This window comes from Rhineura floridana, chromosome 7 (assembly GCF_030035675.1).
Source record: "Rhineura floridana isolate rRhiFlo1 chromosome 7, rRhiFlo1.hap2, whole genome shotgun sequence".
NCBI lineage: Eukaryota > Metazoa > Chordata > Lepidosauria > Squamata > Rhineuridae > Rhineura > Rhineura floridana.
This window is the reverse complement of record NC_084486.1, coordinates 49,440,863-49,459,853: the sequence shown is the minus strand read 5'-3', so window position 1 is coordinate 49,459,853 and position 18,991 is coordinate 49,440,863. Positions and strand designations below refer to the sequence as shown.

The following is an 18,991-nucleotide window of genomic DNA, read 5'->3' as shown; positions in this document are numbered from 1 at the left end:
TTTGTAGTGTTACAGCAGAATAAGCAAAGATAAAAAGTGGGACTTTTTAATTTTTTTAAAAAAATGTAAATACTAAAGTTTATCTTAAATAATAACTAGGTTAATATTAGGCTAACGTGACTATATCCACCCTTGTATTTAAGACCTGGTCTGGCAGCCATACAGGTGAGTACTTCATCCCATCTCTACACCCAGCATAGAAATGCCAGTCTCTGTCAGCCCCCAACAGGCTAGTAACTTACAGTGACTTATTTACAAGGCTGGGTTAGCCCTACAGTTAATCTCTAAACTGAATCAATGTCTTCTTCTAGATAATCATAGAATCACAGAGTTGGAAGGGGCCTTGTAGGCCATCGAGTCCAACCCCCTGCTCACAGCAGGAAATCCACAGCTAGAGCATCTCCCGCAGATAGCTGTCCAGCCTCTGCTTGAAGACATCCAGCGAAGGGGATCCCACCACCTCCCTAGGCAGTCGGTTCCATTGCATAAGTCGAATTAACAGATGGCTTTCTATTTAACTGAAGAAACAATTTGATTATTTTTCCAATGTGAATGTTTAAACTCCCAATTACAAAACACAGGCATTTCTTCTTCACTTAATGTTCTAGTTTGCCCAGTAACAACCAGCCCTGCTTTTGACCTATCAGTCATGGGCACTTCATTTTGCTTGCTCCTTTTCTTGTGAGGGTGGGGCTGGGCCAAGTGAAAAAAGGAGCAATGCTGGAGGGAAAAATGGAAGACAAAATTGTGCAGTGCGCAGATTCCTATATTCCTATACTTACTTTCAAGAAAGCCACATTGAACTCAAGAGGGCTTAAATTCAATTAAACATATATAGGACTGTGCTGTCAACCTTGCAAACTTTCATGGGTGCTGCTCGTAATAGTCAGATATATTCCCTCTATAGAAAGCAGACAAAATTATTACAGCAAGACTAAGAGATTAATTCTTACAATCAGATCTTGCAACAACTCTATTTAGTTGTAAGTTAACATGGTTTAGCGGTCAGATTTGCACCATTATTTAGGAAAATTACAAAGTTTCAATTGGAAACTTCATTTAAATAATTGACCATTGACCATGGATTTAAATCATGGACCATTGCCTTGATTTAAATCAATCTACTCTGCATTACAAATAGCTGTTATGGTTTGGTTGTCCTTGGGAGGCCACAATATTTTCTTACATGCTGTTTGAAAGGCTTCAAAATTAAAACTTTTTCCTATTCCACTGCAATTGTATTGAATGCAGAGTGATGGAAAAGAGGAATTATTAGTAACTCATGGGATGGTATTAATGTATGCATAGCTGCACTTTCAGCAATAGATATCTCAGTGACAAGGAGCTTACATTATATCAAGGGTTATTTATACTATATTTTCAGCATCACTTTAAGTAGCTTACATTATTTATATAGCTTGACAGAAACATACATATACCAAATATATTTTGGTGGTAAATTAATCCTGTATAAAATGTTTTAAGTCGAATGAACAAATATTAATGCACACATTTTCATGATAGCGCTGTTTGATGAAATTTGTATCCTTTGAAAGAAGAGCCATTTTACAAAGCTTAAGATCACACACATTTCAAAGCATCAGACTAAACTGTTAATACAGTCCATGGCAATTTGCAACAGAATGTAGGTCAGAGAGAAACTAAAAGGTCCAGAAGCTATATTCAGCCTAATTTAAAAGTGGCATTTGTAAAAGTCAAATGAATGAGCAAACAACTAGATTTTGATGAAGCAAGTATGAACTATGTTTTATTTACAGTAGTATGTGGTCTACTGCTACCTACAGTATAAAAATTAAACCCACAACATGACTTAGCTTTGACACTAGGAAGCAACAGAAACGGAATAGATACTAAGCCAACCCCTACCCCCCATTTCTATTTCTGCGAATGGAACACAACCAACCGCTACAGAAATCAGATGAGTATTAACATATTAAAAGATAGTTTTAGTTGTTTATCCTAGAATTATTTAGAGGAGGCAGAAGACACTACCATCTCATACACCATGTGCACGCATACACAGAGACACACAAACATGCAGTATGAAGCTGAAGAGACAAAAACAGTGATCAAGTTCATACATAACAGATACACACATAAACGCAAACACACACTGAAGGACACAAGCTTCTTCAAAATTCTTTTTACTAATTTTCCATTAATTTTATTGTATAACTTGCAAGATCTGAACAGGGTGGTTTATAACAGATGCTATTGGAGATTGCCGATTCACAGGGTCACCATTAAGTCATAATTGACTTGAAGGCATATAACAAAAAAACAATGAACCACTTCCTCATATAACCCATTTGTTTTTTTATCTAGACAATGCCACTTGTATACGTGGCACTTGAAGTAGGGAGAAAGACAACAGGATTATTATGTGCATTTGAAGTGTTCATTTGCAGGTTAACCCTGCAGTAATAATCTCTATTGTACCTATGGCCCTTATTATGCTGCAATACAATTAGGAAATATCTTAAAGCACCCTATTCCATTACTCTTCTTTCTTACTCACTGATTAGTCCAACAAAATAATAGGGAATGATCACACATGGCCACAGCAACTTCATAGGACTTCATATGCAGGTAATAAGTTACTGCCTGCAATGGAATCTTGGGAAAGAAATGTGGGAACCTGTGTTCATGTCTAAACTTTCAAATTATGCAAGAAACAAGGTGGAAAAAAGACAAATGTGGGTTAAATTCATGGCAGATTGATCGCCACTTATTGACTTTCATAGAAGCAAACTGTTTGCTTCCCAGTTGTCTTCTAAAGACTTCTTTTTGTCAGCGTTTCCCTGACCAATAAAATCAGACTCTGCTTTATGTGTTTGAATCCCCTGAATTCCTGTTTGTTTATATATGTTTTATGCCAATGTTTTATTGGTTTTAGATTATATTTCTGTTTTAATTATATTGGATGGTATCCAATGCACTCATTCCACTAGCACAATATAATATGCCTGTGCAATGCAACTCCCCCCCTCCTCCCCCACATGCTCCTCAAATCAGTTTTGGAGGGTTGGGGAAAACCCAGAACAGATTTAGGGTGCATGCAGGAGGAACAAGGGGAAAGTTCCATTGCCCTAGTGTAAATCCTTGCACTACTGGAACAAGTTACTTAGCACTACAGTGGATACAAGCCATTGTTTGTTTTATACTATACACCACTCAGAGATTTTTAAAATACTAAGTGGTTTATAAATTATGTTAATAAATAAATAAAGCCTAATAGGGGTTGTGGTAACATCTGTTCTACTACTGCACTGCAGCCTTTGAAGATGGCTTGATTGCCACAGCTGGTACAAAATGTGGTTGCCTGGATTTTAACTTGGATTACTTACGTAACATATTACATGGATGCTAAAGAATGCCACTGGCTCCCAATCTACTGCCCGGCACAATTCAAGATAATGTTTTTGGGCTTGAGTACCTTAGAAAATGCCCTCCTTGTTCTCCAAGATAATAAACCTTGCTATACATATCTTTTCATGTAGTCAGTCAGACTGGTAAGGATACATAGCAGGTCATTTTCTGTAGTGGAGTCATAGTTGTTGAAATCTTTCCCCAAAAGAGCTCACCAAGCTTGATGGACTATACGTTGTTCTTATTCTACCAGGAACTGATGCAAGTTACTTTTAGTGGCTGGTGTCATTTTTTCTCTGCTTCTTATTGAATTCAACTGATTGTAGTTTCAAAAGTAATTTTATGCAGCATAGTAGCTTAGAGACATAATTGTGAATCAGGACATCCCTGGTTCAAATCTCACCTCTGTCATGAGCTCACTAGCTGGCCTTAGGTAAACTACCCTCTCCCAGCTCAGTTCCCTCATCTACAATATGGGGATTAAAATACCAATTTATCTCATAGGAATGAAGGGGGAGGGGAGGCAAATTACCACTAAGTAATGCACATAAAGCATTTTGAACACACTATACACGTTAAATATTATTAGCTTTTTGTTGTGTTTATAGTGAGCTATCCTGAGTCTCTTCTAGGAAAAAGTGTGGCGTATGAATCTTAAAAAAACAGAATAGGAATTTCATAACTTAATAGGTTTATACCAAACTATTCAGAATGACCTCCAAAACCACAAAATGGGCCACATTACTCAATTGTTTGGTTAAATATGCAACTAAATACTTTAATCTGAACATCTGCCTAAACTAAGCCACGCCTTTTATAACGCACAATTACTTTGTCATTTGTGCTGGACATGCTGCAACCCTCACAAATATACAAAGCATTCAAAGAATCTTCAAAATAAATGCTACTTCAGTTTTTCAGAGAAGCAAAATATTTTATCGTGGATGGCACCAATGCACACACAGTGCAGCATTTTAGCATATAGAGAATGTAAAGTACTATGTGATAGCCATTTTTTAGATGTTTCAGAGATCAGAAATAGCATTCTTTTGTTCTTCTTTAGGACCTCATATTTCATTTTGAGAAGTCAGCTGTGTGCAAAAACTTATTCCTCTAACATTATTTATTAGCATGGAGATGGCTGGCTTTTGTAATTTTGAGGATTTTTTTACTGAATATTTCATCCATAGCATTACTGTTTGATGAGCAACCCATTAAGTTTAGTATAAAGCATATAGATATTTAAATTATATGTGATGATTCTTTAAAGTAACAGTAATTACTTACACATTTGAGTGAAGACTTTAACAGATCATTTCCTATACCATAACTGACTTAGGGATCAAACATCTCATATAGTAATAGTGCCCAACCACAGTTTAGAAATCTTATGGTGAAATCTATAGAACAGCAAGATACAGTACAATTGCATCCAAGGCATTCAGGCTTGGAAGGAGGAAAAAGGAGACAATCCTGTAGGTGGAGAGCACCTGATGACCTTTCTGAGGTTTTTATGTAGGATAACTGTGCTCCTGAAAGGTCAGGGCCCTTCAGAGCAATGGCAGCTGGTGGCTCCATGTCAGTGAGGCAACAGAATCCACTCCAGGTTTTAGTCTGAACTTTCAATTACCTGTTTCAGCACCCTTGAAAGTTGAGACTAAAACCTGGAGCAGAATTCATTGACCCACTGACATGGAGCCACCAGCTGCCACTATATCGGACGTATCAATAAGCTTTGAGCATTGGCAATATGGGGCTTGACTAGTAAATAATAGAAAATTTGAGTGACAGGAGATCATTTGGGGAAGATCAGGGGATTTTGATTGTCCAGCTCTGTCACATGTGACATGGGAAAGCAACAGCAGAACTCATAACTGATATATAGGGGTACCTGGTAAACCCAACTTGGAAGCAGGGTGGATCATCATCTAGTTACCCATAGTGAAAGGAAGGCAAGATATTCAAAACAAGCAAAGAGAAGGAAGGGTGGGATATAAATGTTATTAATAACAATAATAGAAGAAACCTAGCACGTGCAGCTTCTTACACTGTGATACTACAGCCAATAAAAGAAGCTGTACAGTACTTGCCAAGTGTCTGTGCCATCAAAACACAAAAGCTCTCCACATAAGTGAGGTAGAATGTGACAATATTATTTGACAATAGAAGAACTGGTACAACATTCAAAACACTATAGAAAAGGAATGTGTAAGTCACAGTGTTGCACAACTGCAGTTGTATGGCAGAGAGACTTTTTAAAAATATTCTAAAGCCACAAGAGAATGAAATGCTCAAAAGGATGGCTCATGTTAAAACCTGATCTCAGAAAACATTGGCAAGGTTGTTTTTTAAGCATCCTGACAACAAGCTGGGTAATCCAGAAAGAGTTAGAAACATGATAACAAAGACATAAGAATATGATTGAATACCTGCAAAGGCACACCAGCATTAAACCTTCTGAACGCAAAGAAAATGCTACTGCAATGGTCAATTAAGTACCTATTCCCAAATTTACCTGATCAATAGAGTTTAAGATATTCATGCTGCTGAAAGCCCTGACAGCTCAGAAGTCAGTTATAAATAATCTGGAACAGTTGTGACTCAATGTTGTTTAGCACTTTCAGACAGACAATTCAGGGCAACTGGTAGGGGCTTTGAAAGCTGTTTCCCACATTAGAACCATGATAAAAATAGGAAAAGACTGTTCCCTTGTCTTCTGCTAAAATAGATCTTACTCAAGAACATTTTTATAAGCATGACAGAGCACCGATTTATCCTTCTCAAATGTAGTTTAAACTGCTTGCAACAGTAACTATTTGTAATTCAGCAATAATGAGGTATTTGTTAAACTAAAGCAAGAGCAAACACACTGGCTTTAATCTAGGGTTCCAATAGGAAGAACTCTGCTTGCTGGAGGAAGAATGGAAGTGATTTTTGCTAATTTTTCTCCCTTCAGGCCCCTGTGGCCCCTGAAAACCTTCCCCACAGGGATGGGAAAATCTGTAGAACGCTATGAAGGGGGAGGGGAGGCAAAAATAAATTCACTGTTCCTCCAGGGAAGAGTCTCTCCTGAATTGCAATCATTTCTGTGAACTGCAGGGCAACTCTGAATCCCAGAGACTACTAGGAATCACCTGGTAAAGCAGAAACTCGTTTTACCTTAGGCCTGTATAACAAAATAAAAATAAAATCATAGCCTTCTGAAAAAGCTATGTAGGAAAAAGGCATCTTTTAAAGGTTGCATTCAAATTGCCAGGTTAACTTTTTCATTTTGTTTTTTAGCCACATGTTCATATTGTATAACTGCCACATCATTGCTAAAAATCATTTTGGATGAATAGAGCTGTTTTTAATATCAACGATTAAAAAGTAGTTGGTCTTCTGGCAATCTATCCAATTATTTAAAATGAAATTGTGAATCTTATTACTCAGTGTGCTCTCAAAAACATTACTTCTAGAGATGCTGCACTTGCCATTAATCAACTTAGTTAAACCAACTAGAGAAGAGGAAAATGCATGCTCACGGCACAAAATATGACCTACTGAAGTCACAGGCTTTTTTCTAGCAGGAATGATGTCAATTAACTTTTCCTGAACATCTTTGCAACTTGTAAATGTTTCTATACCAGGGTAGCTAATGTGGTGCCCTCCAGTTGTTATTGGATTACAACTCCCACAGCCCCAGACAGCATGGCCAATTGTCGGGGATGATGGAAACTGTAATTCAGGCAAGATCGGCAGAGCACCACAACAGCTGCTACTGTTCTATACACCATGCCTGTGACTATGAAGTGCAGCTTAGACTAGCATTACTCAATTTTGGCTCATTTGAACAACCCAGATGCAGCAGCAGCACACTTATGTAAATGATGATAAATTCATGTCCTAAACGCTAGCAAACACAGTGATATTGCATCTAGCATTTCACTACAATGGCATGTTCAAGGGAGATTACAGAAGTTTAAAAAAACAAAAAGATTAAGCCAACAACCACACACCTCCTTAGGGCAAGAGAAGAAAAAAAAAGAATTTACATACAATAACTCACGTGTGGAGATTCTAAATTCATTTCCAAAAAATATAATGTGAAAAGAACAGTCTTTTTGTGGTGCTCATCACATTCTAAACCATCAGAAGCACCTTCACTGAAAAATATTTCAAGCATTTGAAAACGTATACTTAAAAATACATTTGTTCACACACAGAAGGCAGCATTTTCATACACCTGGAGGCTTACATTAAACCAGTTACCTTTGGGTGGAAAATATGACTTGCTTTCAGCTTTGTGAGGCCAGTCTACAACAAGAGGTCCAAACCTACGAAAGCTGGCAGTGATTTCATCTATATATAAAAATAAAGTTGTAAAGACAGTTAGAAAGTAAAGGAAAATGGCAAAACAAAACATTGTTCCTTGATACTTTAAAAATGTAATGTCAGTATTTGCTCAGTCTTTCTAGATTTGGGATCAACCTTTAACCACAACATGTAACATGAAAATCTACCTTATTTATTTTTACTCTGGATGCTGAAGACCATAATCCAACCATAGTTTAGCATAACAAAAAAGGAGCCTCAACTGTATGTGCTTCTTTCTCTTGCAAGGCTGTGAGGATGAGTTTGGAAAATTTGTTTCCATTTTACATTAAGCATAGTTTGCCATGTCATCCAAACTTGGAGAAACCATGATTAATATCAACTACATATAGTAGAAACAAGCCAACTTAAAAACAATAGTTTATGGAGTTGGATCATTTCAATTAACCATTACAGGTTAGGGTTTTTGGCAACTTGCTAAACTGTGATTAATCTAAAGCAGAAGCTTTTACCTCACAAATTCTGGAGGGAGAACCCATGAATTTGAAGCTTACTGCAGCTCATCCTCATAGTGCTAAACTTTGGTTTAGTGTTACGTGCAAACCATTTCCATATTTCTTCCTCTCTTCCTATGGGTCTTCTACTATCTCTTTTCTCTTTAAAAAAAGTGATGGAAAAGAAAATGGTACCAGTGTGAACCACTGAGGTTGGGATAGAACACAATACTGATGTCCAACTGACCAAGTTGAATCCAATGAACAATTCCCATATATTAGTCACATATAATCCGTGTTACTCTGTAGGTCTATATACACCTAAGGTTCTGGTGCTTTTCTAATCTGCCTTGGGAAGTCTCTATGTTCCTATATAAACCCGTATGGCTCCAAATGTTAAATGTTAATTTTATATTTTTATCTTCTGTTGGGACTGACATTAGGAGTCAAATATCAAATATTCCACATTCCATATCTCATGAAGAAACAGCATGATCTTAAAAATGTATTTGTCCTGTCAGTTCAAGTTCATTTAATCCAGATTTCTTTCTCCTGTGATATTTTGCTACAAGAGAGGAATTTGGGTTATATTATCTAGAATTGTATGTTATGTACAGCTACTACTAAGTCATGCTATCAAAACCTAGGCACTCTTTTTCATGTATGCAATTATATTAACGGTGCAATCCTACATACAATGGCGAGAAAAAGTTTATGAACCCTAACAATAATTACAGAAATTCCATAGTTTTACCATGATAGCCTTCATGAACCAAAACCAGTCCTTTTCTAAATATCCAGTAGGATTTATCTTAACTAATTCCATGTCTTGTGAAATAAAACAATGTGTAAATTAGGCAAACAATGAGTACATATGAATCAGGGTAGATGCAAAGGTGAGTGAACCCCTGGTTGCATCAGCTCAATTAAAGCGAATAATTAGGAGCTTAAGTAATTAGGTAGATCTGTGGGGCAAGTTTGGGAGGCCTCACCCTATAAAAGGATCAGAAACTATGAGCTTTGTCTTCACCATACCGTTGTGTGTAAACACGTCATGCCACAATCAAAAGACATCTCTAAGGACCTCAGAAAAGCAGTTATTGCTGCTCTTCAGTCAAGAAAAGGTCACAAAGCAATTTCTAAGGATTTGAGGCTCCATCAATTCACTGTCAGACACATAGTCTACAAATGGAGAAGGTTCAAGACTACAGTCACTCTATCTAAGAGTGGTCATCTGTAATGAAATCAGAATTGTTTATACAGTGCCTTGAAAAAGTAGTCAGACCCCTGGCTGATGCTCTCATATTATTGAATTACAACGATCAGGAAAAGACTGAACAAGAATGGTGTTCATGGAAGGATAGCCAGGAGGAAACTACTACTGCCTGTCTGTAGTTCACTAAAGATCACACAGATGATCCTCAAGGCTTCTGGAACAATATTCTCTAGACAGACAAGTCAAAGGTAGAACTTTTTCACCTCAATGAGAAATGTTATGTTTGGTTAAAAAAACCCACTGAGTTTGAACAGAAGAACCTCATCCCAACCGTTATGTACGGTGGTGGGAATGTGATGGTTTGAACCTGTTGTGCTGCCTCAGGATCTGGACAGCTCGACATCATTGACACAACCATGAATTCTGCAATGTATCAGAAGATTCTAGAGGACAATATCAGGCCATCCATTCGAGAGCTGAAGCTAAACTGAAAGTGGGTAATGCAACAAGGTAACAATCCTAAACATACAAGCAGATCTACCAAAGAATGGTTGCAGAAGAAGAAATTCCATGTTTTAGAATGGCCTAGTCAATGTCTGGACCTAAACCTCATCGAACTGTTATGGCAGGACCTGAAGCGAGCTGTTCATGCAAAGAGGTCCTCAAATGTCAGTGAGTTGGAACAGTTCTGTAAGGAGGAATGGGCCAAAAGTCCTCAAAACCAATGTGAGAGATTGACCAACCGTTACAAAAAATGCTTACTTGAAGTCACTGCTGCTCAAGGGGGGGGGCACCAGGTACTGAATCTAAAGGTTCACATACTCTTTCACACATGGATATCGACTAGTGAATCAGTTGTGGATGCATAAATGTAGAAAACGCATCATGTTTGGGTCATTTGTTTAATCATATTATCCACTGTTCTTTATTTAGGATTATGGGGTTAGATTAAGATCTAGTAACATTTTAGGTAGGAAATGTGACAATCCTGAAGGGATTCACAAACTTTTTCTCGCCACTATACTTCTACCAAGAAATAAGCCCAATGAAACTTACTCCCAAGTATGTGTCTATAGGATTACACCCTAAACTGCTAAAGCCTCATTCTAGGTTGTAAGTAAGTCTTGTTACATGTAACTGAAATAATGCTTCTCTCTACCTCTGCCTCCGCTTCCCCCTTCTCTCCTTTGCATCTTTTTTCTAGATTATAAGCCCATCTTCTGATTATTTGAAAAATGCCATGTACACAGATGGTGCTAATATTTATAATTAGTTATTTAAAAGCATTTATAAACTGCCTAATATTTTTAAAAAAATCTCTAAGAGGTATACAACCTAAAAACCTACACTTTAGACTGCAAGAAGAAACTCATGTTATTGAGTGCTCCTCCAAAGAAAACAATTCCTTGCACATCTAGTTTTTATTTGTAGGAAATCTTTTTGTAGGATACACTCAAACACAGATTTACTCTCTCAAAGAGAAGTCATTTAAGACTCGGTCCAATATACTACTGGTTAGAAGATACAAAGCTGAAAACAGACGCTAAACATTGTGCCTTCCTATTGGCTTGGCAAAATATGCCCCACCTTAGTGGCCAACTCTGCTATAGCTGGCAGAGAAGGAAAGAAGGGAAGAAAAAATCTACAATAGATTGCATTTAAAATTCTGGAGAGTCTGCAAAAGAAGATTCTTCCAGAAGTACAGCCATTGACAATGTCTCTCTCTAGATGACAGAAGACTCTTCTCCCACAGACTCTCTGGAAGTTGTGGCTAAACTTCATTTCTACAAGCACTATTAAGCCTTTTGGGGGGACTGGATTTTGGTGTCGAGGGCATTTTCAATTGGGAATAAAATAAAATAATATTTTAATTATTTTAATTGGGTATTATATCATGCATGTTTTATATAGCAATTTATCCCAGGCCTTAGAGATATATACTGACATTTCCTTGAATATTTAGTATTCTCATATACCTTAAGTCCGAGTTAGGACAAGCTAGGCATCTTAAAAATGCATAACTGTCTTCCGCATTTGGCTAATACACATACAATTTGTTAACCAGTTTGTGTTCAATACTTTTTTACTATTTTCATATGCTTGCATATGAAAATGATATTTGATTAATAAATCAGTTTTGAAAGAGTATGAAAGCCTTCTTTTTGTACATATGTTGTCAGATGTTGCAAGTGAAAGGCTAGATCTTGGAATTGGGAGACCTATTTGTTAGCTTTTTTTTAGAAGACAATAAATCCCTTCCTCCTACCACCACTACACATTATTATTCCACAGTACCTTCATCAATGTCAGGAGGCAGACCTCCAACAAACACCTTTCTAGAATAGCGTTCCACTCTTTCACCATTTTGACAGCGGGTTGGAGAGCTGAGACCCGATGATAAAGACTGGTCACCATGACTGTCATCTAAGAAGACATCTTCAAAAGGAAAGAGTGAAGACCGGCCTGCAACAGAAGTTGTAGTGACTTGAAAATCAGCACAGTACACTTTTCTGGAAAGACACATTCAATTAGCAAAGACTGCTTTAAGATGTTGCAGTTCATGTTTCCCCCAATGGCTTTTAAAATCCCTTCTACATTGCTGTACTCTCACGGTTTTATTTGGACAAGGTAAGTGAATTCAACATTACAGATAAATACAGAAACTTTCTCTTTTCTACCTCCACCACTTACCACAGGATGGCTTGAACAGTGGTACTCAGATGACTTACTCAGAAGACAATGTTACCCTAAATTAGTGGCTACAAGTATCAAATTGATTATGTAAGACACCTGGTCAAATATGGGTGAGTTCACAAGCTATAACTACCAGGCAATTTTTTGAATATGTGGTTGACCCTCCAACCATACATATGAAAAACTGTCATTTCTATTATCAATACATGTTAAGCATATTACCAGCAATGACTGGTTTGAACATGTGCCCCATATGCACAAGGATAGGGCAGTGTGTGCATGTATATGTAATGATTTTGCCACTCTGTGCTCCTTCAGGAGGGAGTATACATATGTATATAGGAGTATAGGTATGTATATACACATACATACATATAGACACACAGCACACCCTGTAGCTAGGGTGGGGCACATGGGTGCAACACCTCTCCCAGGGCTGTGCTTCCCCCTCCCCCAGGATTTTAATGAAAATCATCTTTTTAATTTTTGACAATGACAGCCTCCACTTAAAGAATACCAGCTTGCTTTTAGAACAGGAGCAATTTAAGATGAGGACCTTCTGAAAAAATCAGTGAATAAGGCAGGGTGAATGCACAACAGAAGCCTCATCTGGAAAAGTCCCAAAAGTCTGCTCACTCAAGACTTTCCCTGAGGGTGGATTTTTCACTATCATAATCCCCCTGAAGTGCATTGGGGAGGAAAACCAGCCTGAATATGCCCCTTGGAGTGTTAAATATTAGAACTTTTGTATTATGGGCTAGACTATACCCCTTGGACTTCCTTTTGCTCTACTTTTCCGTTTGAGTTTGTTCTCTACCCAGCCAGAAATAAACATGTTTTTTTGCCTGCACTAAATAGTAAGAGTTTGTTTATTCTGCAGTTATTATGATGAACAGATCAGGATTGGGTGCTTATTGCTAAGGGTGACATAAAGAGATAACTTAAAGTGATATGGAAAAAAATAACTACCTTAAGTTACCCTTTACTCTTTTAAAGCACTTACCATACTCACATACTGGCTATTTTTTCTTTTTCTTCAGCAGTTCATGGCAAAGAATGAAAACAGCCCAAGAGGAATAGAAACACTGCTGTGCACACTACAGTTAGCTGGCTGGCTATCTAGACCGTAACTCAGGCCTAATTTCTGGTTTTCTCAATGTGTGCAACTCAGCATAAGGCCTTTTCCGGGTTTCTGGGCAAAAAAAACCCCAACAACCAATAAAAAAAATATCCAATTGCTTTGCACAGTTATTTTCCAATTGCTTAGTTATAGCAACCAGTTTAAACATTTCATTTGATTGTCCAACAGAAAGGAAAATCTATAGGTCAGGAACAAGTCTAGAAAGAGGGACCCTCAAGAAAGAGTTAACACCTTTTGTTATCCCCTTGTTCACTGTATCCTTAATATACTTCCTTCTTATGAAACAAAAAAATTAATTTCTGGTGTCCATATTAAAATTTCTGTTAACTTGACCTGTACATAGTTCATTGTGTAAGTTAACACACTCTCTGCATGGAGGAGGATTGAGGGGGAGGTTACTGCCTTTCCATTCTCCAGGCCTGGCCCTCACATCCTCTTCACCTTTCTATTAAAAATAATCAAAGAAGTTAAAATAATAAATACAAACTAATCGTTTTTGTAAGCAACAAAAATCATTTATGTTATTTTAAAAACCAGTAGATCAAACCTTTTGAAGGTTCCTAGCACAATATTAAGCAGCAGCACCCAAAAAACCCACTAAAGAGAGATACATTTTACCATTCCATAGACTTGATGCCAAAAGAAGAAACTTGTGTCATGCCTACCCAACATTATCCAAAAGTTGTCAATGGCACTGATACAAGAGTAATCCCCAAAGTAAAAAATCCGCAGTAGCTATATTTGCTGGGGAAGAGACAACCTAATTTATTTTGAGTGCTGGCATGAGCAATTTCCCCATAGCGGAAGTACTTGCTGGAGCCATGTCATGTGACTGGTTGGGTGACTGTTGTGAAGTCTAAATGAGTCACACACACCATCTGATAAATGGAAATGGACTGCCTTCAAGTAGATTCTGACTTTTGGCAACTCTATGAATAGGGTTTTCATGGTAAGCAGTATTCAGACATGGTTTACCATTGCCTTCCTCTGAGGCTGAGAGGCAGTGACTGGCCCAAGGTCACCCAGTGAGCTTCATGGCTGTGTGGGGATCCGAAGTCCAGGTTGTAGTCCAACATGGCCCGACATAATCTTAATAATTTCTCAAAGTCTCTGTTATATCTAATTTGGCAAGTTTGCTCAATATTTGCTTCTCAACTGCTGGGGGAATAATGTTCCAGGCTCAAGTAGTATTAAACAAAGCAATAGTTTAATCACTTTAACTCTTAATTGTTATTCAATCACACTAATTCATAATCTGTAAGATGGTAAAGTCAGGATTTTAGAAAAACTTTAAATTTTAGTTTTATGGCATTTTACCTTGATGGAGCTTTTTTCAGTATTTTTGAAAAGTTGCTTAATTTTTATCTTTGTAACCTTTTTTGGTAGATGGTTGATTTTTTGTATGATTGAAATTGGGTAATCTCTTCTTGATTGTGTGTATGTGTTTGTTATAAGAACACTATGGAAGATATTAGCAGGCAACAAATTACAAATTATTCTGAACACAGAAATAGAAAATGTTTGAAATAGTATTAATTATGCTTCCTTTTGTAATAAAATGGGATGTAGTTAATATACATATAATGTGTCGCCGCCGGGAACACATCACCCCAGTGTTGTTCGACCTACACTGGCTTCCAGTTATTTTCCGGGCCCAATTCAAGGTGTTGGTATTAACCTTTAAATCCCTATACGGTCTCGGCCCAGTTTATCTGATGGAGCGCCTGCAGCGCCACCAACCATGCCGCCCAACAAGATCAGCCACACAGGACCTTCTCTCAATCCCGCCAACTAAAACAGCTAGGTTGGCGGGGACAAGAGAGAGGGCATTTTCAGTGGCGGCCCCCACTCTCTGGAACTCCCTCCCGTATGACCTTCGACATGCCCCTTCCCTGAATGTATTCCGCCAAGCTTTGAAGACCTGGCTCTTCAGACAGGCCTTTGGGACTTACGGGGAGGGTTAAATTTTTACGACGAATAGCCTACTACTCTGTACTGGAACTGTTTTATTGTTTTATTGTATTTTATGATGTATTTTATTATGATGTAATGTATTGTTGTTAAATTGTACGTCGCCTAGAGTGGCCATTGGCCAGATAGGCGACCCACAAATTAAATTATTATTATTATTATTATTATTATTATTATTATATATTAAATGTATAAATATGTTCCACATACACAAACTTTGAAAATACTTTGACTGAAGCATTTCCATTAGCCCTCAAAGTACTCATGAAATGACCTCATAAAGCCAATGGAAAAGATCTCATGCTACCCAATTACTAAAATCCTTTTTTCTTTTTAAGGACATGATACCAGAACTAGGAATATTGCACTCAGTTTGATGAAGACACAAAGAATTACTACAGCACACAAAACTAACAATGGTAAAACTGTAGATAACTACATCAAGAGAGTATAGAATGCAATGAAAACCAGTTCAGTTTCAAGTCAGGAGAGTAAGAAACACACATCTGATGACAGCTGAAACTGATTTTTTATCATCTTTGTTTTCAATAGTAATATCTATTAGTACGGTTGTACAGGGACTTCTGCATACTCAGGAGTACTATATTTCAGAAGACTGAGATCAGAAAGGCACCTCCTGCAGTGTCCGACAAGCCACCTGCAAAAAATCTGAAGGACCTGCATGCAGCACAAAAGACCTCATAAGAACACCAGCTGGATCACACCAGTGGCCCATTTAATCCAGCATCCTGTTCTCCCAAGGGCCAAACAGATACCTATGGGAAGCCATCAAACAGGTCCCCTTCTGCAGTTTCCAGCAATTGGCATTGAGAAGCATACTGCCTCTGACAGTGGAGGTAGAACATATCCATCAAAGTTGGCAGCCACTGAGAGCCTTATTCTCCATGAATTTATCTAATCCTCTTTTAAAGCCATCCAAGTCGGTGGTCATCACTGCCTCTTGCAAGAGCAAATTCCATAGTTTAACTATGTGCTGTGTGAAGAAGTACTTTCTTTTGTCCGTCCTGAATATTCAACATTAAGCTTCAACAAGTTTCATAAGAGCCCTGAAAAACTGCAGACTGTAGAAGGAACCATTGGCAAGAACCAGAAAGGAAAAGGACATAAAAATATTACATGCATGCTGAAATATAGCAACATAAGGAGAAAAGGGGAGGCGTCTCAAGCATCATCATCTAACTATGCCTAGAAATGACAGAGAAAGCCAGGTATCCATTGCCTCAAGACATGAAAAAGGGGAGCAAATACAAAACACCAGAGCCTGAATAATGAAAAATGTCCTTATTTAGGCAAGAAAATGAACTCTGCCAATACTTTTGCTGGTAGTTGTGATTAACTAACAAGCTCTGCTTAGTTGAGGGGGGGATCCAATTGCTAATGTGTTCCCTACGCCAAATAGTTTTCCTCAGTACTTCTATTTCAAAGACAGATGATGTTTGTGCCTTTTAAAATAGAAGCTAGCACATGAGCCTAGGATATTTTTCACTCTGACCCTCAGTGCATTTACAGCGCAATGCTATCCATGTCTACTCAGAAGTAAGCCTTGTTGACTTTAATAGGACTTACTCTCAAGTAAGTTAAGACTGCAGCCTTTATTAATTTCAGTTTCAGTTATTTCCAACAGCCAGTGCATTCAAATGCAATATGGAATATCCCTTTATGACAATGAGACTGGGCAATGGCTATGGGAATCACACACTCGTTGTCCAGTAGCATTGGCACCAAGCATTGCTATGCTTAACACTAACCACTGTCTATTAGGCAGGAAAGGATTTGGAAGAGTATGTCCAACTGCTGGCTGCTAACAGCAACAACACTGGTTAGCATTAGCCATTGTTAAAAATGGTGTTGTTGTCATAAGCCTATACCATGGTCAAGGCTGGTGGGAAAATCTGAGGAGGAGCACGAAATCCTATAGGGCCTCACTGGCCTCTCAACCAATAGCAAGTTATTGAGTTACCACGGACACATTATTAGGATGACAGATGTTGTATTTAATCATATTATGCAAGTTTGGAAATGGTGAGTAGACTGGATAGACACATGGAGAACGAAAATTTGTTTGAAAAAAAATCAGGTTGCTTACCCTTAACAGCACTTCCTGAAGGGATCACCTCAGCTGTCACAAATGCCTGTGCAGATCAAAGGTTGTAACCTTCTAGAGCTAGGCAATCACTACAGTGGTCAAGAAGGATCTGAACAGGATAGTAGGAGCCATGCATACTGAAGCATGTGCCCCAAGGATGGCTCCAGAACAAGTTCAGGGAACCTGTGGCTTTCCATATATTGTTGGATTACAGCTCCCATTATCCCTAATCTTCGGCCATGCTGATGGGAGTTGCTTTGGCTGATGGAAGTTGGAGTCCAACAACATCTGGAGGGCCATAGGTTCCCTACCTGTGTCTAGGTTCCAAACTTTGCTGTGTGCATGCTCAGAACTCATATATGGAATTGGACAAAGACCACGAAAAATAAAATACCTTTTGTAAGGTATTTCTAAAATCACTGTAATTCTCTCTCTCTCTCTCCAAGGAAACTTCAAGATCTACCTCCTAGCATATTCATTTCAACAGAACGTTTGCTTCCAATTTTAAAATGACAAGCCTGATTTTAAAAACTGCAACACAACTTTAAACTGGAGCTGCTACTTCAACAATAAAATAAAATATACTGCATCACTGAAAAACGTTCAAGACAGAATGTGTGCATGAATTAACTGACTCAAGTTCACAAATTCAGGTATTAAATCAGATTTGTAAAAAGTGGAAGGAAATCCAGCATCTGTAATAAATTAATCACAGGAATTAGAAATCTGTGTTGCATGAATGCTAAAATAGAATCAGTTACACAAGAATTGTGCTCATGGCATAACAGGCTTGGGGGCAGGGCATTTAAAAAAATGAATTGTTACTTGGTGTCCATTTTTTCATTCAAATAGCTTGCACGTGGAAGCCTCTCCACCATGTATAAGCCCTAACATTTGGACTGAGGTAAAAGTGGTTCAAACAACAACAAAAAACAGGCAGTGAACACAGCCTTGCAAATGCATTTTCACAAGTTACTAGCCTAGCAAAAACCTTACTAGCCTGCCACCCACCAGTAAATACATGGATTAAAAAGCAAATTTAAATTAAAAATTGATACATATGATCCATGCCCCACTGTAGCAGAATTCATGCAAAAAAAGAACTAAGATACAGAGAACCAGACATCACAGTGTACAGGGAGAGAGATTTTGTTAAGATGTTTTTCAGAAAGACTGGTAGTTTGTAATAACCCTAAGAATTATTGTGCACTGTGTCCCTATGTTCTACTGTTTCTATTCAGTTTCACTAAAGTTTCATACCTGTACTCAGTGTTTCAGTGGCTTCCAATCTGAATTTGTGTTCTGCGTTCATTTATTACATTTTATGTGTCTATTTGTATCTACTGGATGTCCAAAATCTTGGAGTGGGTATCCATTTGGACACATAACTATTACTTAAAATATGCCTTGTTAGGGGGTGGGATTAACATGTAATCGTTACCCAAAGAATGCAGACATATTATGGCCCATCATAGGCTCTAATCAAAACTGGAATGATCATAGTTTTAAAGCTGTACGTAGGAAAAAATGGAACCCCCCCCAGAGGTCCCCAGAAGCACAGCAGCACTGGTGCAATGAACATGGACACTTGGGTATTGCCTCTTACAACATTACAAGAACTTTTTTCTTTTAAAAAATTAAAATCTATTTAATCCAATAGTTTG

The 18,991-nt window shown here is 37.9% G+C and overlaps 1 protein-coding gene across 6 annotated transcripts in view; it reads right to left on the bottom strand.

Moving 5' to 3' along the window:
- Positions 1–18,991, bottom strand: part of CPEB3 (cytoplasmic polyadenylation element binding protein 3) — a 117,380-nt gene that overhangs the window by 28,603 nt on the left and 69,786 nt on the right. For all 6 annotated transcript variants that reach the window (XM_061635546.1, XM_061635550.1, XM_061635552.1 and 3 more), the window contains 2 exons: positions 11,710–11,877; positions 7,642–7,731 (listed from right to left, as the gene is read on the bottom strand). In XM_061635546.1, coding sequence (XP_061491530.1) covers positions 7,642–7,731; positions 11,710–11,877 — 258 coding nt within the window. The remainder of the gene's footprint in view (positions 1–7,641; positions 7,732–11,709; positions 11,878–18,991) is intronic.